The following is a 26,856-nucleotide window of genomic DNA, read 5'->3' as shown; positions in this document are numbered from 1 at the left end:
AAGTAGTGTCTCATTTTGCTGTATGCGGCGTTTGGGATAAGTAAAGTTTGAAAGACTAAAACTTGCGCATACGAATAGACACTAAATGTTATGGTTGTATCAAGGCACGTAACTTCATTAATAAAACCCTATGCGCCCTTGGCTAGTAATGGGGTAAGTTATGGAACAGAGTGACAGGTGTGTCGGAGGAGTAACGCTCTCATGAATAGACTTCCTCATTCATCTTTAACATGAAAAAATGGATTGCACCTGTCTGAGTAGTTTCTTTTTAAAAAACCAGAGTCTTATTCTTTCATATTGCTTTTTTCTATTTTATTGGTAAAAATTAAAAGATATTTTAAAAACTAAGGCGTGGACCTATAAACGAATTAGCACTGTAAAACAGGACCACAGCTGTTATTCTGTTCATTGGCCCACACTGTCTCTGCTGCCTGTCACTGCATCCATTCCCATTATGTTAGAACTAGAATCAAGGAATGTGTGGTCTCCATTCCTGTCACATTGTGAAACTGCTTTCTGTTTTATAAAGACAGTGTCAAAATAAAACAATTACATGGACAACTTAATATATGTCACAAGAGGCCTTACTGAAAAATAGGGAAAGAATTAGGAGACACTGTTCCGGATTCTGGAAAAAGGATGCTAGCATGCAGTGTATTTATCTGTTCTATATTAGAGAATGCCAAGTAATAAACAAGGATTTTTAATAGAATATGCTGATGTTTTCCATTCCTGACAGGTTCTCAAATGGATTTTTACCTTTTCTGATATTCATCACCCCATACCATGTCATACTGATTTAGTAAAATTAATATATTTTGACAAATGTGGACATAAACTGTTGTCTGGGAGTGGCCCACCCAACAGCTCCCTGAGACATTTTATTTATTTGTTCACTCTACTTTCTTTTGGCCCTGAACCAGACACATACTGCTTGCAGTTAACCAAACACACATACACCCAGAGAGCGAGAGAGAAAGTAAGAAAGAGAGAGAGAGAGAATCATTGTTACGTGCCTGACTTATAGTGACCTTATGAGTGAATGCCTTCCAAAATGTTCTAGCTTTGACAGACTTGCACAATTCTTGTAAACTCAAGGCTGTGGTTTCCTTTATGAAACTAATTAATCTCATAGCTGGTCTTCTTCAATTTATGCCTTCAACTTTCCCTAGCCTGAGTGTCTTCTCCAGTGAGAATTTTCGTGATGTAACTGAAATATGACAGCTTCAATTTTATCATATTTGCTTCCAGGGAAACATCTAGCTTGGTATGATCTAGGAGCTACTTGCTCATCTACATGTTGTTCCAGGGTATTCACAAAGCTCCCCTCCAGCACCATGCTTCAAACACATCAATTTTCTTTCCGTCAGCTTTCTTCCCTGTCCAGTTTTCACATCCATATATAGTGATTAAGAGTACAATAGTGTGGGTGGTCTTGGTCTGCAGTGCAATGTCCTTATGTTTTATATTCTTTTCTAGTTCCTTTATTACTGTCCTTCCAAGTCTCAGTCTTGGTGGCAGTACTCTTTGAACTGGTGATTGAAACAAGGTATGCAATATTTCACAATTTCAGTTTCTTTGTTGTTGACCTTAAAGTTGTATAATTCTCCTGTAGTCATAATTTTTGTTTTTTTACTATTCAGCTGCAGTCTTGTATTTGCATTTTCTTTTTATACGCTAATTAGAAGCCCTTTCAAACAATTAAACAGTGATACATTCTAAAAGTATAGGACATACACTTATGAAGAAGGTTCAAATACAGTGAAATACTAAAAACTTGTCCCAAAGCCTTCCCAAGCAAATATATTTTGATCATGTGCATTAATGTTAGCCTAGTGGGAATTCCAAGGAAATAATGTCCCTACTGAAATGGTGTTGCTCTCTATAGTCATCGATAAAGCTTCCAGTGGCTGTGGTGCTTAGATCAGGGATAAATTAAATAAGGTAAACACTGGGGAAGAGGGGGTCATATGTGGTGAGAGCCAAGTGTGGTGTAGCAGTTAAGAGCATGGGATTGGGACACAAGAGATCTGCATTCCAGTCCTCGCTTTGGGCCAGTCACTGACTCTCAGCCCAACCTATTTCACAGGGTTGTTGTTTTGATGATAAGATTAGATTGAGAAGAAGATAATTCTGTAAGCCTCCTTGAGTTCCTTAATAAGAAAAAAAGTGGGATATAAATATAATAAAAAATAAATATGTGGGAAAGCTGTCCTCTAAGCAATGGTATAGGTTATTATGATTTAGGACTATTTAGTCCCAGAATATTTAGGACTTTAAGAACCGTGAATTGTGTTCAAAAGCTATCTGGAGACCAATCCAGGTATTCACCTACTTTTCATATGATAAGATGAATCAAGCAGATAGTGCTAACTAGCAACCAGGCAGCCACATTGTTTGTTTTGTTTTGTTTTAGGCAGCCATGTTTTTGTTAAGTTGAACCTTGAGGGGATAGGCTCCACTGCAGTAGCCCAAACTTGAAGTCTGAACATCATTTACTTTCTTTGCAATCTGTTTATGACCTATCTATGCAAAACATTTATTATGACGGAGACATATAATTTGCATTTAATTAAAGCAATGACCACGCAGTACTGCTCTGTAAGGATCATACTTCTGATTACTGACTAGGTGCTGTGATGTTTAAATTGTAAATCAGGATAAAATACATCTTTACACATTTTCTGCAGTTATTTCATACATGCATGCGAGGTGCCAGCAAGTTATTTACATTTTATTGTTGTTTAGTGAAATGTAGAGATCGTTGTTAAAGGATGTCCTGTTCAACTATAGCTTAGTATGCTAAAAGATTAAGGGATGGTGACATCTAGTGAACAATATCAGTGATTGCAGATATATGCAATTAAATTTCGGAGAGTTTTATGTGGCAATTGCCTTTCCCTGGAAAAAGTAAAATGCTTTGTATTTTGCATAGAAATGGGTGTGTGTTGTGGGGAGACCAAATACATATCTAGAAAGGAGAATCAACAATGTGTGGGATCAGCATAAAATAATGTATATCCTTAGTCTGAGAAATCATCATTTCTCAAACTAATTATATTACTGGGGGAATGTAAAGTTAGTGACTTTCTGTGTCTGTATTACCTTCAGTTTTGTGATATGGGATATTTGTGTTCATAAATGCCCCTTAAAGGATCATTCTTATTCTAGAGCACCACAACTATTATGATTACAGTCACAAATTAATTTATTGTAGACTGTTCTTTTTCATTTTAAGCTGTCAATGCTATGATCAAAAAGCCTATGACCTAATTTCAATTTTTTTACATTATCTGGGTAGAAATGTCATTAGATTGAGACATTGTGAAGGAAGGAATATAAAAGTTCTAAATACATAAATGAATTTATTAAAATAAATAAATGCATTTAGATCAGTTGCAAGATGTTTATAGCCATAGTTACAATCACTGATGAAATATAATCTAGTCACAGGAAAGTAAGTGTATGTTTTTTTTCTCCAGGGATGTTGACCATGTCAACTTTTTACTAGGATTCTATCTCTTCTGAAACTCACTGATTCTAATGTAGAAACAGTAAAGATAATATATTTTAAGAGTATACATTTTTTTAATCTACATTTCCAAGAGAGATAAAACAATTTTTTGCCACAGGTCACAGATGTATATATTCTGTCAACATGTTATTGACAATTAACAATCTTATGCGTGTTTAGATGGAAAAATTACAGCAATTCCTGACATTCCCATGCAGTATGGCTGGGTGGAACATGCTGGGATTTGTAGCTGAGCTAAGGTCAGATTTTTATATTTGTGATGTATCTGCATATGATACCATCAATGCACATGTCACTTTGCAAGGTACAAAGCAAACCAGATTGTTAACAATGTGCACTTTAAACATAGACAAAAATGGAAGAAAGAATATAAAACAAAAGGTAAAGCCTTAACAGAAGCAAATGCTTTACAAACTCAAGTGAGTGAAAAGGAATATGAGCATCTTAAGTCACAGTGTCATCAGCAGAAACTCCAAGATGAGTAACCTTGCTTGTATCAAATAGTGATCTGTTGTGATCTGTTGTGCAGGTAGAAACAAATAATTTTGGATAGGTGAGATCCAAGTATGATCAACTGTCTAAAATCTCAAGTTCCCACCCCACTTCAAGGATCCCATAGTAGTTTTCAATCCTTCAGTCATTCTAAAATTGCACAAACATGGTAAAACAAAGTAAGGAAGACAGGATCTAATTCTGAGTTAGAGGAATCATTTAAAAACTATTAGCATCATTACTTTGTATTAGGTAACTAGAAGTGGAAGGATGTTAAAACATCTTGACAATATTATCACATCAAGAATGTGTCCTATGCTGCATGATTCTCAGGCCAACTCACTTACAGTTCACCACCCAGACCATTCTGTCAGCCTTCTACCAAATATAAACCAAGTACTTATCAACTTCCTGGGGACATTTTGTGGGAAACATTTTCCATTACTCTTCATTTATTTGGAAAGTTTCTGGATACCTTGGTACAAAGAAGGTTGGAATATAGCTATTAATGATAAATTAACTTGTGATATTGAAGTGAGAAAAGGGTATATAAAGGGGAAAAACAATGAGATTTGGAATGTATTTATTGAATATGCATTTTGAAAAAGGAAAGGACTGGAGCCTTCAGAAGAGTCACTGCAATTTTGGCAGGGAAACTTCTTGAAATAATTTTTGACATTGTTTTCAACATGTATCCAATGGTCTTGGTGATGGGGTACATGGTATTTTTCTGGTTTATTTTAATTGTACATATAATGTATATGTTTTTATTCTACTTGTAAGTTGTTTAATATGTATTTTACATTATGAAATTAATAAAAATATTTTTAATAAAGGGACATTTCTGGATGCCAAAGTCTAGAATTTGTTGCACTGGTTGTGATTGTAGTTGAGTATGGCAGATTACAGCCTGAACTTTTAGCCTAGAAACTTGTGGATATTTCAGAAACTGATTATTTAAACATTTATTATAAATATACACATAAAAAAATCTCATGCATTACATAAAGTCATAACTGCAATTAAAACCTATGCCCTCCTAATAATCACCAAACATACTAATCCTATTTTCTATTATACAATAGTATCAGAAAATCAACATTGCAAAAGCCCTAAAGTTATTAATGTCCAAATCAAATGACTGTTGCATACAATAAATGGCATCCAGAGTTATATAAATTTATGTTTTTTCTGTGTATCCTTCCATAGATTAACAAATTCTATTAATTTCACCATTGAAGTGATGCACCATTTCTTATCAATGCATTCTTTTATAAAAAGTGTAATAGGCACCTAAATAGTCTAAATGAGTGGTATTATGGTTAGGACATTTAGCAATAATAAAGATGAATATTACACTAAGATTTCTGTTTATATTTGAAAACGTTCCCATATCAGTACCAATGGCTACATTAAATCAGTGGAATAAATTAATAATGAAGTTTTTATGGAATAATAAAAAGTTGAGAGTTTCTGCTTCAACCCTGCAAAACCTTCTTGTCTAAATATATAAGTGAATATAGAACTAAGTATACTTGAAAAGGTAATTAACCAAGGGTATATATCTACGACATTGTTAGCTGATATTTATTGCATATTGATTGTAGTAGATGGTGATAGAGGACATTCTTTTAAGTTAAAACAAAATGTTAAAGATAAACATCTCTTTTGATCAGTGGAACTACATCTTCCAGAGTGGTCCTAAACACTCCCCATGTGTCAACCCAAAAGAACAGTTTTATAGAAACATCTTTTATGAGCTTAGACTGATATATCAGGTAAGAACCCTTCTTTGAACTGTCCGGAGAGCTTTGGCTATTGGGCAAGACAGAAATCAAATAAATGAAATGAGATACCCTTACCATGGTTATCCATGTTCTGGTAACAGTCAGACCTAATTGCAGCAATAGATTATATGTGGGACTACTCAGAAACTTTAACTGCTCTGGATAGAGCAAAAAGACAATTGACTGAAATGAACAGTTTGGAAAATATTTCCCCAGAATATTTTTTTAAGTGTAACTGCCTTCCAATTTATTCCAGGAACAACTGGAACTGTGGTATCTGAAGGACTGTTCACTGATCTTCTCCCATAGCAACCTGCTCATTTGTACTGGCTATACAAGCTTTAAGCTACAGTATGCTGGCAATATGCTTTTGCCCTGCCTCTTTCCTTTTAGTCTCATCCATCATGGCTATGTTGTTCATGGGAGCTTCTTCAATATTGAATATGCCTCTCAATGTGAAAGAGGTTCTCCGCGTCTACAGTAGAAGAAGCTTAACTATTTGAATTAGAGGTGGAAAAAAGTGGGGGCACAAAAGTTTCTAAAATATATTTGTAAGAGAAGTAGATATTATGAGGAAATATAGGCAGCTAGTCCAAAGCATGGATAGTTATTCTAGTGGCTATTCCCAGTCCAGATTGAGGCTAGCAAGCCAGACAGCTTGTAAGAGCTTTCCTAAAGGGTCTAAAAGTAGCACTTGGAAGAAAGGATCAAAGTTAAAGCTTCACAAGAGTCACTATGTTTTCTTATTTATCTTTCCTATGTATTCAGGAAAACCAAGGGAGACAGACATCCTGAAAGCCACACTCCAGGAAGCTCTATTCATTTGCTGGATATCCTCCCCTCCCCTCCATCGCCACCTTTTGACTAATTATATAGCTCTATTTCTACTTATGACTGCAAACAGATTATCACTCCTCCTTGAATTATATCATACAATGTACAATATGGCTTTGTGCTACAAAGTTATATATTACTAAATTGGGATGGAAAGAAGCAGCAATGATTTCCTGAAATCATTGGAACCTTTATAATTCGTAGCGGTTTTACCCTAATTTAACTGGTAAGAAAAGTTTGGGGCTACAACTCCCAGGATTCCTGATAATTGGCTATGTTGGGAATGATGAAAATTGAAGTCCATTTTGTGGGGGGGAGGTTGAAGGTTGGAAAAAGCTATTCTAGTTCAAGAATGTTTCTATTCAAGACTTTTATAGCACCTTCTTTCTGTCTCATTAGAGAATTTTATGGAGGGTCTGGATGTCATCATCTTCCATAAAACTCAAGCCTCCCAGTTCCCTACTTTGTCTTTTCTATATCATAGAAAATCCATTAAGAAAATTAGATGGAATTACTGCACAATGTCTTATGTTTAGGAGCCCTAAGTACCACTAAGATTATGGTACTAATAGTGTGAATACTCCTATGTATGCTTCCACTTAGAAGAAATTCCTATTGACATTACCTCCAAAAAAGTGTTTATAGGATCAATCCCATTGGCTATCCCATACTGCTTCTGATGAAACTTTAGGTGTGGTTGATCAGGAAGGCAAGCTGCAAAATGTTTTAATTGAGATGTCTCTAAACTCTGCATGCTTCTTTAATCTTTAGGATCTTGCAACCGATAAATTGAACAAGCTACGTGCTTTAAAATTTTACTCAGTGAATTTCAGCCACTATCTTTTCAGGCCAAAGGAACCGGACACTGCTTTTATCTAGTTCCTGGTATTGTATGATATTTTATTTAGTTTTTACAGCTGGGTCCAGGATAATTTTGTTGACTAGTTAATATCTAACATACTTGAAATACACATAGCTAAACTCTGGCCAACATTTTGGGCACAACAAACCATGTAACAGAACATCATTAGCCCCAGTACCATCACTGAGGACTGCAACATGCTTTGGTCCTCTGCCACCAACAGGGTCCAGATAATTATCACCGGCTGGAGATTGCAAACTTGTGTTGCATCTAGGGTGGGCCTTTGGGTCTTCACAGGATCACCTAGAGTTTGGCAAGTGGTGGGGGCAGTGGCAAACGCTTGGTGTTTGCATCAGGACTAGCATGATCAAGATGGGGCAACTAGGGTTGTTGCAACAACCTTTTGTTATTAAACAAATACAGATTTAGTTGGGAGTGGATGCACTGTACATGGTTGCAACTGTACATATTATTTATTTTACTTTAAGAATATGATATTCTTAAACACAGGGGAGCTTTCTACAACACGGGAGCTTATTTTCAAGCAAATGAGCATCAGGGCAGCAAAAGCAAGCACCATTTCAGTCGTATAGTCAGGATATTGTGTCAGTGAATCTAAAGTGCTAAACTGCACACATTCAAGAGGATTTTTTTTCTTTAAATCAGGCTCGGCAAATATTCCTTTGTTATGCTCTAACAAATCAGGAGTATAGAAACTGTTATAAAATATGGAATGGACGGGGGGGGGCAGAAAGGAATTTTAATTGTGAGCTTCACAACTGAAGTAATACACATGGCAAACCTCCCCACCCCCATCCATAAGTCCATTTAGTCTAGAGTCTAAAATCGTGTGTGCACAGTGCTATCACAAACGAGAAGATAGGACTCACGAGCTAGGAAACAAGTAGCCAATCAAAGTCGTTAACTCAACTGGCCTAACTCCGACCAATAACAGAAAGAGGATCAGAAGGGCGTTTGTTTCAACTACCGGAGAGGACGGTGTCTTCCACTTCGACGGGCGATGTATTTTCAAAGCAGGCGGGAGTGGACACGGGCGGTGGAACAGGCAGGAATGTGGGGGGATCTCACGCGACTTAGGGCCGCGAAGACCTGACACGCCCGGACTATTAATCCGCCTGTGTGTTTGTGAATGGACCACGTGGCAGTGACTCAACCTCTCTAGTCTACAGTCCTTAGGAGGCGCTGGCGGTGGCTCTGTGTTTGCGACTTCTTTAGCTCTTGCTCCGACGGATCGTTCGCTGCCGCCAACCAGCGCATTCGGAGCCAGTCCAGCATGGCGGGAACCTGTCTCTCTCTGTGCAGCCTCCACACTGTGTGCTGCTTCCTCGCTGGAACACTTCTGTCTCTGCCAGGTACGTGGGCTGGGCGCCCTGTCCTCTTGAATTGATTAGACGGCGGGAACTGGCGCCAGCATCCTAACCAAGCGAACCAATTCAGATACCCGCGGCAGGGCGCGTCTGCACTCTAAAGCTCTCACAAAGGCGAGCGTGCCTAGTTGCCCAACCTCGGCCACGGGGGCATCACCGGGTACTCTAGTAGCTTGGCTTCTTTGGCAGGTCTCGTCTTCTTGGTTTTTGGATGTGGTGCGCCAGATGCCTCCCCCGCAACCAGGGTCCCGCGCGCCGCACGCTTTGGGGGCCTCCCTCTGAGTTTCGAAGTGGGATGCAGTGGAGCGGGTTGCTTGCCCTCTGGAGCAGTCTTTAGAGAGCTGGCTGGACTTTGCACGCAAAAGTTGTTTTGTCACGATAGACGATGATCTCTTTCTTGGGGCGCCTCTGCATTCCCCTTCACAGGGATGCAGTCCCGAGGGCTGACTTTGGACCTTGCAACGTACGGTAACTGCTGGTTCGTAAAATGAGAATCGCCAGATTTCCAGAAGCGAATGCACTCTGCATATGCTTAATACACTGCACTCTTTGCTTCCCTTTAGTCTCTCTACTTTCTCTGTTGTTGTTGTTGTTAGTCGCGAAGTCGTGGTCGACCCATCGCAACCCCATGGACAACATTCCTCCAGGCCTTCCTGTCCTCCACCATCCCCCGGAGTCCACTGAAGCTCACAACTCCATCTAGCCACCTCATTCTCTGCCATCCCCTTCTTTTTTTGCTTTCAATTGTTCCCAGCATTAGCCTCTTCTCCTGCCTGACTATATTATTATTAACAATACTTTTGCATTGCTTAATTTAAAAAATAAAGTGTCTCACAATAAAATGTATATGTAATACAATCGAATATTGTTTTATGTTGTATTACATTTGCATTTTATATATAATGTATTATGTTGGGCTGTATTTTATTGTATTTGTTGTCTGTGGTTTTCTGAATTTTTGAACAGCTAGAGAGCTTCAGTTATTGGATGGTTATTTATTTATTTATTTATTTATATCCTGCCTTTTCTCCTTTCAAGGAACTCAAGGTGGCTTACTATTCTCCCCCACTTCTCAGTCTTGTTCCTCACAACAACTCTGTGAGGTAGGTTGGGCTGTGAGTCTGTGCATGGTTCAACGTCACTCAGTTAGCTCCAGAGTTGAGTGGACATTAGAACCCAGATCACCTGAATCCCAGTCCTGCACTCTTATCCATTACACCACACTGATTCTCTATGCAGAAAGGAAAATAATATTGCTAATAACATAATTTAAAATAGTTTTAGAGTTTTAAAGAGTCAGACTCTCATTTCCCCAGTGTGTTTGCTGACTGCAGACAGTCTGAGATTCTGAGGGATAATGTTTCAGTTGCTCAGAGTGGCTATGGTCAAATCTAACATCCTGTTTCTGACTAGGGAGGCAGATGAGGCATTTTAAAATAAAGGTCTGGCCCCAAGTTTCGGTGGCAGTGACTGTGGCAAATTTGTGTATTTAATCTGGACCTGCTCAATCATATCTTCACAAGGGTGAAGGAAGGAGAGTACTCTCCCACTTTATTTCCTCCCCAAAGTAATTTGTGCTTAAGGCACTTTTCTTCCAGTTGGACTTGGTTCTGGAATTGGGCCCAACTGGGTGAAACAGAATCTGGGTATCAGACACCAGGGACCCTGGGTAGAGGAAAATTCTGCCTCCACCCATATATCTCCTTTGCTCTTCAAGTTGTCACCTTGCTTTTTAAGTTATCTGGGCAAATATAGATTGGAATTGATATGTTTACTAGCCCTGTTTAGCAGCACCGGCTAAATCAAAGAGATGTGATAAGCTAGTTTAAGTCATCTGAATTCTGTTTTGTTATTCTTCACTATGACATTGATTGCTTTTTCTTACTGAAATTTGACATATTTTGTCAAATAAGAATGTTAGAATTGCATTCCTGCTTTATAAAACGGTAGAAAGGGAGCATATTGTGACAGCCCCCCCCCCATAGCCACACATGGATAGGATTAGACGTAGACATATCGTTAGACACATGACTAGATGGGCTTGCAAAATGCTTGTAGAACACACAGTATACTGCCTGCTGCCTGTCTGGTGCAAAGGTTGTGGATTTCATTTGCCATTTAGATAGACCTGCAGATACTTGTGGGGAGGGGGAATCAATGATGTGGAGAAATGTAATCATGAGGTCCTGGAAGTCAAATTTAGGTTGCTAGGTAGAAGGTTGAAATCCAGGAGCATTAAGGTGGCTTTACAGCTATCATTGCTTCTTTTGGGAGGAGATTCAGCCTCAGATTTAGACCTCATCCATCTGACTCTCACCTCCAGGACAAGAGCCCTACAAGTACTGCTCTCCCCACAGATTTTTCAACAAAGAGTAAAAGTGTTACAACAAAATACCATGATCCACAGTACCAAATGTTTTGCAAGAGTATCAGTAAGGATGCAGTACTTCCTGCACAGTCTATCTATAGCTGCACATCATCCACCAGAGCAGTTGTCCCTTATCTTGGTCCCATATGCATCTTGGAAGACTGCTAGGCAGATCATCAAGGAAAGTTGAAATTGCTATGCCACCATTCATTCAATAAGGTTTAACCCCAAAGGGAGATTTGAAACAGGCCTATAACTAGAAAGATCTTTTCTACATAATGATCTTTTTTTACAGAGGACTTTAATTACTAAGAATTCACTGATGCAATTGCTGGGGTAAGGGACAATTGACCCTATCTTGTCATTTCAGATGAACTCTTTAACAAATCAGTCCGAGTTCTCTGCCATTTGTTGCAATTGTCTCCTTACTTTTTCATAATCCTCACTTCTATCCTCTGTGTATAGAGCTGAGTTTCTCTTAAAATGAGAGGGGTGGTGCAGCAATCTGCTGTATCACTGCAAGCAACTTCCCATTCTAGTTGTCAGTCAAGACTTCAAATATTTCACAGTATAATTAATCATTCAATAATACCTTGCATTTACATTCATTTCTCAGGCATTAACCCAGTGATACCATGTTAGGTCAATGCTATTCTCATATTACCTATGTCTGGAATATACATGGAGATAGCTGAGAGATATTAACTTGTGTAAGGCCATCTTGTGTGTTTGAAGAATAGGTAAGATTAGGACCATGGTTTCTTTGGCTTTCACAGCTCACACTCTCGGTCAGGGTGTTACATGAGTGCTCAATAGTTAGTTTATATTAAGGATGTGAAACATCCAGACTGCAGGCTTATAAACTTTATAGTTAGTAGGACTCTAAAGGAAAAGAAGTGCTGTCTAGAGTTGATATAGAAGGCCAAGTAAAATTGAGTGCAAATTATATCCAAACAAGGATGTGAGTTGCGAGACTTGATTCATGCCTGTGAAGGATCATCCAGTTTTGCAAAGCACTTTCAGACCAACTTTTGGATCTGTGAATTACATGTTTGTGCAGCACAGTCTTAAATCAGTCCCACTTAATTCAGTGGAGTTTACATTCCAACAAGTATGCATATCATTGCAGCTTAAGGAGGACGAAAGGGTATGTAGAAGATTTTTCCTGCAGCTTCACTTGTATAAACAAAGCATCAGTGAGAATGTACTACATGATGGGTATGGAACATTTATTCATGTTAAAGAATCATACCAAAATGTCCTATGACCTTCATAAAAGCTTCAGAGTTTTTCTGACAGGACTATTCTTGGTTACTGTTCGCTAGACTCGGATGTTTCATATGAGGTCACACATCTATTTGCAGACTTTAAGTGTGTCCTGTTGCTTGCTTACAGTAAATAAATTGGATCCGTGATCTTGATGTAAACATATGCACTGGCATGAATGAGTCTATTCAGAGTTTGAAACACCTTGGCAAGCAATGAAACCTTCCTTCTATTTGAAACCTTCCTTCTATTTAAAACTTTCTATACTATTTGAAAAAGAGTCAAATAGTATTTGGGCCTTGTTGCAATACATCTTAAACACACTGAGTATAAGCTTTGGTTTTTCTGTAGCTATAACTGGAGAATCAAGCACATAGCTTTGTGCTCCTTGAAAGAAAAGTGGGATGATAGAAACTATGTTATAATGTATTATTAATTAAAAGGCTTAGAGAACAGTCCTGTGGTCCTAGACTTTGTCTGGCAGTGGGGAGGGGGATATGATAGTTCTAATTCTCAGATTATGGCCCAACTTTCACAGCCATACATTACAACTGAGAAAACCATAGCCTTGAGCTATACTGAGCACCGAACGCCTTTGAATTGTGGTGCTGGAGGAGACTCCTGCGAGTCCCTTGGATTGCAAAGAGATCAAACCAGTCAGTCTTAGAGATGATCAACCCTGACTGCTCTTTAGAGGGCCAGATACTGAAGATGAAACTCCAATACTTTGGCCACCTAATGAGAAGGAAGGACCCATTGGAGAAGACCCTAATGCTGGGAATGATTGATGGCAGAGGATGAGGTGGCTAGATGGAGTCACTGAAGCAGTCGGTGTGAGCTTATGGAGGACAGGAGAGCCTGGAGGGATGTTGTCCATAGGGTCGCGATTGCTCGGGCACGACTTTGCAAATAACATAATTCTCAGCTCTCAGGTTGGAGACAGCGCCCTGACTTCAGACGTGAGAATTAGAGCCCCAATTCAGTCCCTCAGAAATAACCATGCCAACTGCTTTCTGAGCTCAGAAAACCTTGAAGAGGGGTAGAAGGGGTGTTTCAGGAGATGAGGAGGGGAGGAGACAGAATTAGCCTGCATGTGAGATATGCCAGCGCTCCAGCCTCCTCCCCTCCCCTTCTGAAATGCCATTGCTAGATGCCTGAAAATGGCTGTCCAGTGAAAATGCAGAATGAGAAGAGCAGGGAGGCAAAAATTACCCTTCTGCTCCCTCCATTCTGCATTGGATGTCTGTGAGCCATTGTTTTCAGAAGTTTCTGGGCATCCCCATAAGACTGATGAATGATGAAGTCCCTAGTCAAACCCTGCTTTGGTAACAAATTTAATAACCTTACACAGCTTACTGCCTTTCAATTACAGATATATTTTACAGTGCTTTTCTAAAGATTATTTTAATTTCATTTATTAGTTATTCTGCACCCTTTCTCCAAGAAGTTTCAGGTGATGAAGTTTCAGGTGATGCAGAATGTTTAATCTGGCCCACCTGGGGAAGCAGTCCTGCTCTTGAGGGTTCCCCTGACTACCACAATCCCGTCTACTAACCAATTGTTTGGTATTTGTTTCCAGTCCTAACATTATATTCTGTGTTTCCCTACCATGCACCACACCATATAATTGGTCAGCTGGGAAGTAAAAGTTGAGTTACAAATGTTAAAACACAGGAATGTAAGAAAGGCCATGTTGGTTCAGACCAAAGGTCCATCTAGTCCAGTGCTCCATATACACAGTGACAAACCAAATGCCCATAGGATAGGTGCAAGACCTCCAAATCAGCCTTCTCAAACCTGCCTGGGAATGCTGGGAGTTGTAATCCAACACATCTTGAGGGTATGGGTTGGGGAGAGCTCTTCTGAGTAAATCAAGGTAAATACTAGGTGTTACAGAACGGGAATTAGCATGGCATTGGTGAAATCCGCATGCTATTGTGAAGTTTAATGCCATCTTTAGCCAAGCTCTGCACAGTACCTTGTCTCTAAACACCCTTACTAGAAGCACATAAAACTCCCAAAATAGCAAATGACAGAGAAAGTGTTGGGCAACTAGAACCAGAAGCTTTTGAGTGTAGTTGTTTAAATAGCACAAAGCAGGGTTACTGTCTGTGGCTTTTAAGGTCCTATTCTTCAATGAGTTTTTCATTACTGCATTGGGATTACCAAGGCTTTGAATGGGCAGGATTTGTTTTTCCATCAGCTGCTTTATTTACTCAGTTCAATTTATTATTCCATAGTCAACCAGGCTTTTGCACACACACAAGACTAAAAATATAAATCCAGCAGGCCAAGCAACAATTGCGCCAACAATTCAAGGAAATCAAATTCTGGGCACAGTCTTATGAGTTGCTCTCCTGCAAGAATGATGTCTCCAAGTTTGGAGGCTTCTATGTATCCAGTGCAATGCTGGACTGAAGCCAGGAGAGCAGGAGCAGCTGCAGAGGCATTTTTATCTCTATGTTCTCAATTTTGCATTTCTTGCTTATCAGGCAAGGGAGTTTCTGATGAGGAGCAAAGGAGAAAGGAAAAGGCTCAGAATAGCTCATATCATGGCATCTCTGCCCCTCCCCCATGGACTAAAATGCCCCCTTTTTCTACTCTCCTAGGTCAAGTTTCCAACCTTGGAGGCTAGGCAGCATGGGACCTTCCATGTGGGCTGTGAGGGGGCACAGTTCTGTAACGCCTCCTCCTGAGGTCAGAGCACATGGTAGAGGGACTTTAGGCTTGCCATAAGATTGCTACTTAAATAGAATAATAGGAAAATAAGCAGTAATTTAGCAAACCATCAGCAACTGAGTTATGTTGTTGTTGTTAGTCGCAAAGTCGTGTCTGACCCATCGCGACCCCATGGACCTCCACCATCCCCCAGAGTCCACTCAGGCTCACACCAACTGCTTCAGTTACTCCATCTAGCCACCTCATCCTCTGCCGTCCCCTTCTTCTTTTGCCATCTATTCTTCCCAGCATTAGGCTCTTCTCCAGGGAGTCTTTCCTTCTCATTAGATGGCCAAAGTATTTGAGTTTCATCTTCAGTATCTGGCCTTCTAAAGAGTACTCAGGGTTGATCTCCTCTAGGACTGACCAGTTTGATTGCCTTGCAGTCCAAGGGACTCGCAGGAGTCTCCTCCAGCACCACAATTCAAAGGCCTCAATTCTTCGGTGCTCAGCCTTCCTTATGGTCCAACTTTCACAGCCATACATTGCAACTGGGAAAACCATAGCCTTGACTATACACACTTGGCAGGGTGATGTCTCTGCTTTTTAATATGCTGTCTAGATTTGTCATAGCTTTCCTCCCCAGGAGCAAGCATCTTTTAATTTCATGGCTGCAGTCCTCATCTGCGGTGATCTTGGAGCCCAGGAAAATAAAATCTGTCACTACCTCCATTTCTTCCCCATCTATTTGCCAGGAAGTGACAGGACCGGATGCCAGGATCTTAGTTTTCTTGATGTTGAGTTTCAAGCCAATTTTTGCACTTTCCTCCTTCACCCGCATCAAGAGGCTCTTTCGTTCCTCTTCACTTTCTGTGATTAGAGTGGTATCATCTGCATATCTGAGGTTGTTGATATTTCTCCCAGCAATCTTAATTCCAACTGGTGATTCATCTAGCCCCGCCTTTCTCATGATGTGCTCTGCATATAAGTTAAATAGGCAGGGCGACAGTATACAACCTTGCCGAATTCCTTTCTCAATTTTGAACCAATCAGTGGTTCTGTGTCCAGTTCTCACTGTTGCTTCTTGACCCACATATAGGTATCTCAAGAGACAAATAAGATGGTCTGGTACTCCCATCTCTTTAAGAACTTGCCACAGTTTGTTGTGATCCACACAATCAAAGGCTTTAGCATAGTCAATGAAGCAGAAGTAGATGTTTTTCTGGAGCTCCCTAGCTTTCTCCATGATGTTGGCAATTTGATCTAGTTCCTCTCCCTCTTTGAAATCCTGCCTGTACTTCTGGTAGTTCTCAGTCTACATACTGTTGGAACCTAGCTTGTAGGATTTTGAGCATAACTTTGTTAGCATGAGAAATGAGTGCAATAGTGTGGTACTTTGAACATTCTTTGGCACTGCCCTTCTTTGGGATCGGAATGTAAACTGACCTTTTCCAATTCTGCGCCCACTGTTGAGTTTTCCAAATTTGCTGTCATATTGAGTGTAGCACTTTTACTGCATCGTCTTTTAAGATTTTGAATAGCTCAGCTGGAATACTGTCACCTCCACTAGCTTTGTTGTTGCTCAGACTTCCTAAGACCCATTAGGAGGCCCATTTGACTTCACATTCCAGGATGTCTGGCTCGAGGTCAGTGACCACCCCATTGTGGTTATCAGGGACGTTAAGCTCTTTCTTGTATAGTTCTTCCGTGTATAGTTCTTGCCACCTCTTCTTCCTCTGTTAGGTCCCTGCCATTTTGGTCCTTTATCATGCCCATCTTTGCATGAAATGATCCCTTCATATCTCCAATTTTCTTGAAGAGATCTCTGGTCCTCCCTATTCTATTGTTTTCTTCTATTTCTTTGCACTGTTCATTTAAGACATTCTTATCTCTTCTAGCTATTCTCTGGAATTCTGCATTCAATTGGGTGTATCTTTCTCTTTCTCCCTTGCCTTTCGCTTCCCTTCTTTCCTCAGCTATTTGTAAAGCTTCCTCAGACAGCCATGTTGCTTTCTTGCATTTCTTTTTCTTTGGGATGGTTTTAGTTGCTACCTCTTGTATAACGTTGCGAACATCCATCCATAGTTCTTCAGGCACTCTTTCTATCAGATCTAATTCCTTAAATCTACTTGTCACCTCTACTGTATATTCATCAGGGATATGATTTAGGTCATACCTGAGTGGCCTAGTGCTTTTCCCTACTTTCTTCAACTTAAGCCTAAATTTTGCAACAAGAAGCTCATGATCTGAGCCACAGTCTGTTCCTGGTCTAGTTTTTACTGACTGTATAGAGCTTCTTCATCTTTGGCTGCGGAGCACATAGTCAATGTGATTTCTGTGTTGACCGTCTGGTGATGTCCATGTGTAGAGTCGCCTCTTGGGTTGTTGGAAACTGAGTTATAAACAGTATTTAAAATTATTAAAGTAATTAAAATAACTGAAACTGTTATTCTGTGTTGTTGTAAGCCACCCAGAGAAGTTTAGCCACTGGGCAGTATGGAAAGTAAGTCAAATAAATAAATAAAAAATTGTCTCTCAGGGTAACACTTTCTCCTCGCTAGAGCCAACTTAACAAATTTAACAATGTGATATGTCAAAAATAACCTGTGCCAGCCAATAAGAATAAGAGTTCATGTAAAGAATTTTTCTCTGATACTCGCAGTAATGGGATCAATGTACCAGGTCCTCAGAATGGACATTCCAAAAGAAAGTGAACCACATCCTCTACCTTTTGGCATCCTAATGGTCAATGCATGTTTGCCCTATGCTGGCCACCATAGCATCCTGTAGCCTCTCTTAGCTGCAGAGTGTTTATGTGCATTTAGTTAAGGCCATCTCAAACTACATGGGAAGATAAAAGACAAATAGGTTGCATGAATATTTTACACTTGGCCACTAGCATCATAATAGTCTGTGTCCTGTGGCTGGCGTGTGGCTGGCGCTCCTTCCCAATGAAAGCAATCACTCCAGCAGAGACTACAAATATCTTTATTCTAAAAGCTATACATGTAGAATCAAAACAGGTTAGAAAGTTGACCTCTTGCTCTGATGAACTTTACCCCACACATTGCTTATGAACCCTCTGTGGTCGCACCCCCAGAGGTGGGGTGCTGTGAACTATCTCTTGTTGTTTAGCTAATCAGGATTCCATCTTTCTCAGTCTGTGCATGCGCCTGTGAGAATGAGCATCCTCGAATTCCGCTTGCTGCTTATCAGTTTGGTTCTCACACTCTATATCAGAGTTTGTTCCCTTGTTTACCCCCAAATCGCCCTGTTCCTGCGCCTCTGTTTTGTCTTCTTTCAGCACCACACTATCTGGCTCTGTCCTAATCTCACCATCTGTGAGAGTGGGATGGGAAGGTTATTCTACTGGAACCAGAAATAAATCTTCACTGATGCTCTGGTTCTCATGAGAATTTTCCTCCCCTTGTGCGCGTGTTAGAGACTCTTCTGAGCGCGCACGCACAACAGTCTGTTAGTCTGTATCAAGTGACCTGAGACATCCAAATGGGCACCATCACAGTTCCTTGCAATCATATAGCCTTCTGTAAGACCCAGTGTAGAAATTATTTCATATATTTTGATGGCCCATGATTCTGCGCACTTGTCTTCAAATGCCAGTAAATGAGAGACCTATTAAAATCGTAAGCCAAAAATAAATAGCACCTTTCTGAGCAAAAGTTACCATTGAACAGCAGACTTGCTCTCTTCAGAAAATTGCCTTGAAAATTGATCTAGCAACATCCAGGGCCCTAGACAGAAAAGTATGCTATTCCTATTCCAGGGCTGGGACAGTCATTTGGTTTTAAGACAATGATCTGAGGCATCATCCTTTGAATGTTTCTAGTAAATATGCACCACAGCTGAAGCTAACCAGTATGAAAATGTCTGGTTTTATCAATGTGTAAATAAGGCAGCTAAAGCTGGAATCCGCCAACTTATACAATTTATTAAAAAATTGGGAAGATGTCCATTCGTTCCAGGAGATTTTTCCTTTATTTACTATATTTTTTGCTGCCCTAATAATGGGCAGTGACCAATAGAGGTAAGAGTGAATCCATAATATATAAATATAGCATAATGCAGCATCAGAGAATAAAACAGTATAACAAATCTAGCAGCAATTAAAATTCCAGAAATATTAAAACAATCTATACACCTCTTGAAGATCATTAAGATTAAAGGTTTGTGCTGTCTTTTGCTAACTACTTAGAGATGAAGCTTTTGTTTATGGCTCAGGTGCCTTTAAGAAGGGAAATATGACAATTGCAGTCACCATCAAGCCCGTTAACAACCATTGATCACCATGGTCCTAGACATTGTTAAAAGACAGAAGTATGTATTTCACTAACCATAAGGCATCAAAACATAGAGGATGCTGTTGCTTCTTGGTCCAAGAAGAGAATCAATGCCCATATCAGGATGGCCTGAAACCATCCTTTTACTCCCCCAGCGTGTGTGGGTTAGTTCAACCCGTGTCTGTTGAGATGGATACAGCTAAACATTTTAATTCAAGAGAAAGCAGCATTGGGGCCATCTGATAATAGACACTGTCTCATGCATGCACCATATTTCATACACATTTTAGCATGCTGTTGAGACTCAGTGCCTTGAGTTTCCATGATTTCTTATCCCAAGCAGAGAGAGGGAGTTTGTGTTTGTTATGTATGTCTGGATGGAGAGGTTAGTCCAGCTATGCTCAAGTGGTAGTGTTCTCTCTGCAGTACAGAAATAACTACAGCATGTCTGTGAGGGGCAAGCTGCTTCAGCAGAGACCAAAGCCTGAAATAGAATAAGAACTGAACGGAGAAACTGTAATTCTGTGGCTTGTGATTCTGGATGGAGAATGGGAGTTCAGTTTTAACTCCTGAAGCAAGTTCATGTAAGCAAGTTCTGTGTGGTTTCTTTCCTTTTCATATTTATGTGTCTCTTTTTGTTTCTTGAAGGTTTTTGGGTTTTCTACATCATACAGACCAAGTGATCAAATTCAAGGTCCTTCTTTCTCATGGGACACTTCTAGTCTCTGTTGCAATTAAAACAAGACACACCTCTATCTAATGCCAGAATTAAGTTTAAGGGCTACATAAAAAATGCAATGGTTGTGTGGACAAAAGTTCATCCTTTATTGAAAACCAAGTGGGAATCAACAAGCTCTTCCCCGTTTTTTTGTTTTGCCCCATCACAAAGCTGCTTACTAGAAGGAACAGATTAATGGATGACTCCTGGTTACCTTTGCTTATGCTCAGCTCTCTTTCCTCATTTCCTTGCTCTATAGTCAACAGCTTTCCTTTGCCCCATCCTCATTGTTTGCGCTGCTCTTGAGAAGGAAAAATGGAACCAGTCACTACTGTTGCCAGGCAAATAGCTGAGCAACCCACAAGTTGGTTATTATGAGTTGCCTTCTCTATCTTCTACCCTCATACAGCCTCATCCTGTTTGTTCTACAGTTTCACTCTTTTAAGATGTTATATATGTAAGTAGGTGGGTGTTTTCTGGAAGGAGAGCTGGTTTGCTGCTATTCTGGATGGTTCTTTACTGCCCAATGTTGTCGCAAGGGCTTTTGACTGCTTCTTTGGAACCTTCTAGACAGAACATTTAGCATTTGACAAATGGAACCTGCAACAAAATATTGCACCATGGAATACTCAGGGTGCTATCCAGCCAGCCACGACTTCTTCCAGAACGAGTCATTTCTCCCTCACCCTGGTGGCTTTCTGTCCCCAACAGTCAATCTCCTCTACATTAAGTCTTTGTTTTCTGAAGGCAAATTGTTCTTCCCCAAGCCTCAAGTCTGTTAATAGAACCTCCTCATGCAAGGATTATGCCACTTGGCTATATGAGTATCAACACATGGATGAGGAGTTGGTTACCTGGTACATATGACTGCTTATTGGCAGATGAACACATGCTTATCATACTGAATACAACTTTGAGATCTTGAAGATTTGTATCCCATCTCATGGACAGGAGTTACTTGGATGCAAGAGGGAAGTGCAAAACCAAAGGGGGGAAATCAGTAAACATTACTGTATGTTCATTTCAGGGGAAATGGTACACAGTCAACTGGATGTGCTAACTGGATATAGAAATATATAAATGGTTCTGTATCCAGCAGTTACCATTGGTGGCCGTAGACAGTTTGGGTGCCTTTTCCATGGTAGGAAACTTTATATTTTGGTTTGTAGCACTTTATATTGGGGTGGTGCTGGCAGCCCTGTTGAAGTTTGGAGGAAATTATTTCCATTATGCAGAACAGGATGGCTAAAATATGCCTAGGAAAGCAAGTTAATAAGAGAAGAGCTTATATCTCCATCCTACTCTGCTTGTCATAGCAACTGATTTGTTTTGTGGACTTGCTCCTTTTCTTTTCTTTGCGTTTCCACTTCCTGGAAGCAGCTGCCCTGCTCGGCAAGCTCATATATCGACAGGGATGCCGATGATTTAGCTTTCCTCTTTTTTTCTTCCTGCACTAGGAAATGGGCAGAATGTGTCAACAGTATGGACAATAGCCTATACTGCCATCACTGTGGATGGCGATACCACAGTTGCTTCAGAGTTAAATGCCAGTAGCTCCAGCTCACCTGAAACGCTGGCTTCTGCCACACTCAGCTCCGTAAATGTCACAACAGCACTACAGATTACGGACCATTTCACCAATGCTAGCATTGACATGCCTTCGCTTCCTACTCCGACTGCAGACTTCAAGGAAACTAACCATTCTAGGTTGGATGATGATGCAAAACCCACCAATACTACATTTTGGGTTATTTCCAGCACAGATGTCATGGCTACAGAAACATTTCAATCAAAGGAGATAAGAGGTAAGGCTACAGAGTCAGCCAGCCATTTCTTATGACATGTATTTAGGACAAACTGATGTGAACAAATGGAAATTGAGGGTATGGGCTAAATACAATTTGCAAGAAATAAAAAAATAAAATTAGACCTAATGTTGCTTGTTTATTTCAGATTTATATACATTGTCCATATTTAAAAATCTCTCTGAGCAATATACAGTAAAATTAAAACTATATAAATATAATGGTATCCATTAAAATAAAATCACAATGCATAACTGTTTAAAATGTATATAAAATTAAGACTATTAAAACCAGTTAAAACAATTTTGATACATAATGACAGACAAGGCAGCGCACTCAGAGAGGGCTCAGTAAAAAGGAGTCTTTAAGTGGTCCTTAAAATATGTTAGAGTTGGCACCTCCTGAAAACTAGCGGAGAGTCATTCCACAAGATCATTCTACCATGGAGACAACCAGGTTGCTGCAGGACAGGCAGCAACCCTTAACCATCATACAAGTCCATATTGCAAAAAGTGATCTGACAGAGAACCTGATTCCAGGCTGTTCAGGGTTTTATACACCAACAGCAAGACCTGATACTTGGCTTAGTAGCTGATAGGTAGCCAGTGCAGCTGCTCCAGCACTAGTGTAATATATGCATGGCTGTGCATTCCACTCAGCATCTTGGCTGCTACATCCTGTGCTATCTCAACAATGGAAAGTTATCATATGAAATATCATTCAGTTTTCATTGTCTTTAGAAATGAGGATATTCACTGCTTACATGATTGGTTCTCTGAGCAAAAGGGGAATGGTTTTCCCACACAGAGTTCTGTTGAACTTTTGCTCAAGAATTTTGGAATAAGGCATTTAATGGATATGGAAGCTTATCTCAGTGTAAGAAAGCTAAGCCATTACTTAATGGGTATAAACACAGCAAAAGCTCCCCTGGAAAGGAAATGGTGACTTTTTAAAAGCCATATTAAAGAAAGCCTGTTATCATGGCCTGTGTCCTGTATTAGAGCCATTGCCGACTTGCGAAAAAGGGGAAAGTAAGAGTGTATGGCATTTTTTTTGTAATCTCTCCAGAGAACATTTGTTATAGGGTGGATTATAAATAAACTAAGTAAGTGTACCTTTACCTAGCATCAAAGGATGAAGAACTATTACAGCAAGCCATCCTGCAGGAAAATGTATGATCAGCTGGGAATAGTTTATACTGGAAAGCTAGATGTCCAAAGCAAAGTACTTAGATTTATCTTCCTTTGACTTATTTTGCTTGTCCTGATTATTTCAGGATGTGGAATAGTTTTTCTGAGGGAGCCTACTGGTAACAATAGGAGGAAAAAAGCTGTGTCTGATGCATCAGACACAGATGATGTCAAGCATATATTGATGCAGACATTGATCTGGAGGGTATTCATCACTGATGTGTTTAGGCAGCTAATTGATTGCTGATCCTGGAATGTTGCAAGAGTCACCTCTATTTACCATGCAGACGGGGCTTGCCTGTGAACACACTTTTTGACCCACATTGGTTAAGGTATGCTAGTTCATCTTCCATCTTCAGGCACCTGATAAAAAAGAACTGATTTCTGATGTCAGTTTGAAAGATGTTTAGAGCAAAATTGATGAGGTTTCAACTCCCTTTCTACTAATTCTTGAGTGGAAGGCAGGCAGGCTACACCATAACTATCTAGATTGCCACACTAACATTCCCAGTTTCTACAAACTAGAGGGCTCCAATTCTATAATCTGAATAAATTATTCAGAATTCACTCTGTACAGGACACAGATCTAATAAGTGCAGGCATATGCATGTCACAGCATACTTGCCATTGTAAAACAAACAATGACAATGGTGGTAAGCACCCATTTGTGTCACTTAGCCAATGCTATGCATCTGTTGAAGACAGTGGTCCCTAAACTTTTGGGGGCTGCCACTCCCTTTCCTTTTGGGCAACAACCCATGCCTCTTTGTATTAGGTCAGTTGCTTTGCTGGAAATTTTAAACAACCAATTATTGTCCCCCTGGATCTTTCCACTGCCCCCAGGGTGGTAGCCATCTCATTCTAGAGTTGGCTGTATCCATAGGCTAGAACTATAGTAATGGTAAGAGAGAAACTGGTCATGTTGGATTCTCCTAACTTATTCCTAACTTATTCCTGAGAACTGGAACTTTCCCCTCTTGGTTCACTTTTGGATGTTTCTTTGCAGGGACAGCAGCTGTACCTCAGCCAACATCGCCCACATTCAGCAGTCTGGGGCCTACTGAAAGGAGATCAGAAACCATGCCAGTGACAGATCATGAAATTACCACAGAGGAAAGCACTGCCAAATCCACAGCAGTTCCAAGTGCTACCATTACTGATGCAGGAGAGCTCACACAGAATGCATCTAACATTACCACGTCAACACCTGGGGTTGTCTCCTCCACTCTTATGTCCCAGACAACCGTGCCTGTGGAAACAGAGCAACCAACCAACCATATACAAAAGACATCTGTAGCTGATGGGGAAGGTACATGTCAAGTAACAGCAAAAACAGACTAGGTTCAGAACTAGATATGTAGTGAGCAAGGCAGGAAAGTAGTTATTTAGCAATATTTGGGGAAGGAGATAGTCATTCAGTGGCAGAACACATGCTTTGCATGCAGTGAAACCCAAAGTGCTATTGTGAGTCTGAGTAGACAGTACTGAGCTAGATGGACCAGAGGGCTGCACATCTTTGTGTGCTCAAGTCTGACCTTTGCAGTAGGTGGTAGATGTGCAATGTGCCATTGCAGCCCTTTGTCGTGATCCGTGTTTTACACCTCACCATTTCCTTCTTGCAGACTTGCCCAGTATGCCAGAAACCAAACCCATCAGTGAGGATCCCCTGGTGATTGCTCTCATCTTCATCTTTATTGTGACAATAGGGATCCTGGCTCTTATGGGTTTCTTGAGATACCGTCGGCAGAGTGGTCAGCTACAATTTAGGCGACTCCAGGATTTGCCTATGGTGAGTGCCCGCAATAAATCAACATTGGCTGGGCCTCTACCCTGAGTTTATAGCAGAGTTAGGCAACTTGTGGCCCATTATAAGTTTTGGCCTGTAACTTCCATCAACCCTCATCAGCAGTCACTGGTGAGGAAGAATGGGCTAAAACATCTGGAGGGTCACAAGTTGATTTCAGAAGTCCTGTTTCCAGTGCTGTTTTCTATCTCCCCATCAGAAGCAAGAACCCTTGCTCTCCCTTGAAAATTCTGAGAGGGTTTTTAAAGTAACATTCAATGTTGTTATCAGAATGAGTGGGAAGGAGGTGCAACCCAGACTGCTGCCAGTCCCAACTTAAGGAGTGTTTAAGTATATCTATTTGTGAAGGGTTGGATCTGGAAGATAGGGAATGCCTGTAGTGAGTTCTGCTGTATCTTTTGATCTAGGAGATTCAGGAAAAGAGCTGTAGTGGCTTCAGTTGAGTGTGGGAAGCTCTTCCAGAATTAACCCCATTTGGAAAAAAATTGAAATTGGTACTACAGTCAAAATGGCATTGGTTGGCCTCTTACTTCAAACTTAACGAGTTATTTATTTAAATATATATTCTACCTTTTTTCTTACAAAGAACTCAAAGGGGCTTTATAATACTCCTGCTCTTAATCTTATCCCCACAAAAACCCTGTTAGATAGTTTGGGCTGAGAGTCTGTGACTGGCTGAAAGTCACCCAGTGGGTTCCATTGCTGACCAGAAACTCAACCCAGATCACCTGGGTCCCAGGCCCACACTCTTAACCACTACTGAGTCTTACCAGGAGTGTAACCTGAGTGCTGTTTCACCAATAAAACTAATATGCTTACCTCACCTGAGGTTTCCTGTCTCTTCCACAGAAAATGATTTTTTGACAAAGTTTGGGGTTACTTTGAGGTGGTTGTGGAGCAACAGAAGATAACATTGCACTGATGGCATGAACTGAGGGAATCTATATGTGTACTGCTTACTTTGATTCCCTTCACCTATTCCTGTTCCTTTATGCTGGGAAAAAATTAACAGGATCTCATTTTTTTCCTCACAGGATGACATGATGGAGGACACACCTCTTTCCCTCTATAGCTACTAAGCAAACAGAAGACAGTTTCTGTATTCTGCTTCTGGAAAATCAAGGGAAGCACAAAACCAACAAAGGATCTTGACTGGAAAGAGACTCCCCTAAAAGATTTGAGAGCTGCTGTTCTAATTTGCACATGACCATACCAATGCGTGTCATTTGGCTTACTTTATAAAGGCACCATTTAATTCTTATTTTTGAGAATCGGAGCCAGAACTTTCCCTGGTGCCTCTGAATTCTGTGCTTGGAGGCAAATGGCTCTGGAGAACAGAGCTTCCTTCAGGCTTTCATTCAGTGGCTGCACTAACTTGTTGATGGAAAGGGAGGCTGTGCCTGGATTCCATGGAACAGCACTGCTGGGACTCTGACACAAGAAGCAAGTGAGCCCAGTAGCAGCCATTGAGTGTGTTATTCATGCATGGAAATGCAACCAAACTGATTTGGAGGCCTCACTGGCTCCCTCCTGGAGTTTAATTTTCTTTTCATTGCACCTTGATTTCACTTTTTATCAGTAGGACAATCCAATGGGAAAACAGGAAGTAGTGATTCTACCTTTTCCATAGGAATCCTGCTGTATCAGACCAAGGGCCTAGTCTAGCATCTTGCTCCCCGTGGTGGCCAACTGAATCCTCCAGAAAGCTCAAATGGAGTTTGAGGGCAATAATTCTCTCTGCAGTTATTCTTCAGCAAATAGTATTCAGAGCCTGACTACTACTGAAATACCTCCCTCTTCTTATTGTTACATTGATATCAGGGGAAATAAAAGTAGTTGTGATTTGGGCAA

At 40.4% G+C, this 26,856-nt stretch overlaps 1 protein-coding gene across 1 annotated transcript; it reads left to right on the top strand.

Moving 5' to 3' along the window:
* Window positions 1-173: 173 nt before the first annotated feature.
* On the top strand, window positions 174-26,856 carry LOC123029283 (facilitator of iron transport 1-like). The gene is made up of 6 exons (XM_044442079.1): window positions 174-179; window positions 8,799-8,883; window positions 21,664-22,011; window positions 24,208-24,510; window positions 24,824-24,990; window positions 26,040-26,856. The coding sequence occupies exons 2-6, from the start codon at window positions 8,805-8,807 to the stop codon at window positions 26,082-26,084; spliced, it is 942 nt and encodes a 313-aa protein (XP_044298014.1). The 5' UTR covers window positions 174-179; window positions 8,799-8,804; the 3' UTR covers window positions 26,085-26,856.

Source organism: Varanus komodoensis, unplaced genomic scaffold, assembly GCF_004798865.1.
Source record: "Varanus komodoensis strain SLA01 unplaced genomic scaffold, ASM479886v1 scaffold1, whole genome shotgun sequence".
In the NCBI taxonomy this organism is placed as follows: Eukaryota; Metazoa; Chordata; class Lepidosauria; order Squamata; family Varanidae; genus Varanus; species Varanus komodoensis.
The sequence above is the reverse complement of the archived record's forward strand: the minus strand, read 5'-3'. Positions and strand labels throughout refer to the sequence as shown.

What these genes read in the sequence shown, in the direction of transcription:
- LOC123029283 (XM_044442079.1), top strand. Translation starts at nt 8,805, where the DNA reads ATGGCGGGAACCTGTCTCTCTCTGTGCAGCCTCCACACTGTGTGCTGC. An exon ending in AACACTTCTGTCTCTGCCAG is followed by an intron (nt 8,884 to 21,663) that starts GTACGTGGGCTG and finishes TTCCTGCACTAG; the next exon opens with GAAATGGGCAGAATGTGTCA. An exon ending in ATCTGTAGCTGATGGGGAAG is followed by an intron (nt 24,511 to 24,823) that starts GTACATGTCAAG and finishes TCCTTCTTGCAG; the next exon opens with ACTTGCCCAGTATGCCAGAA.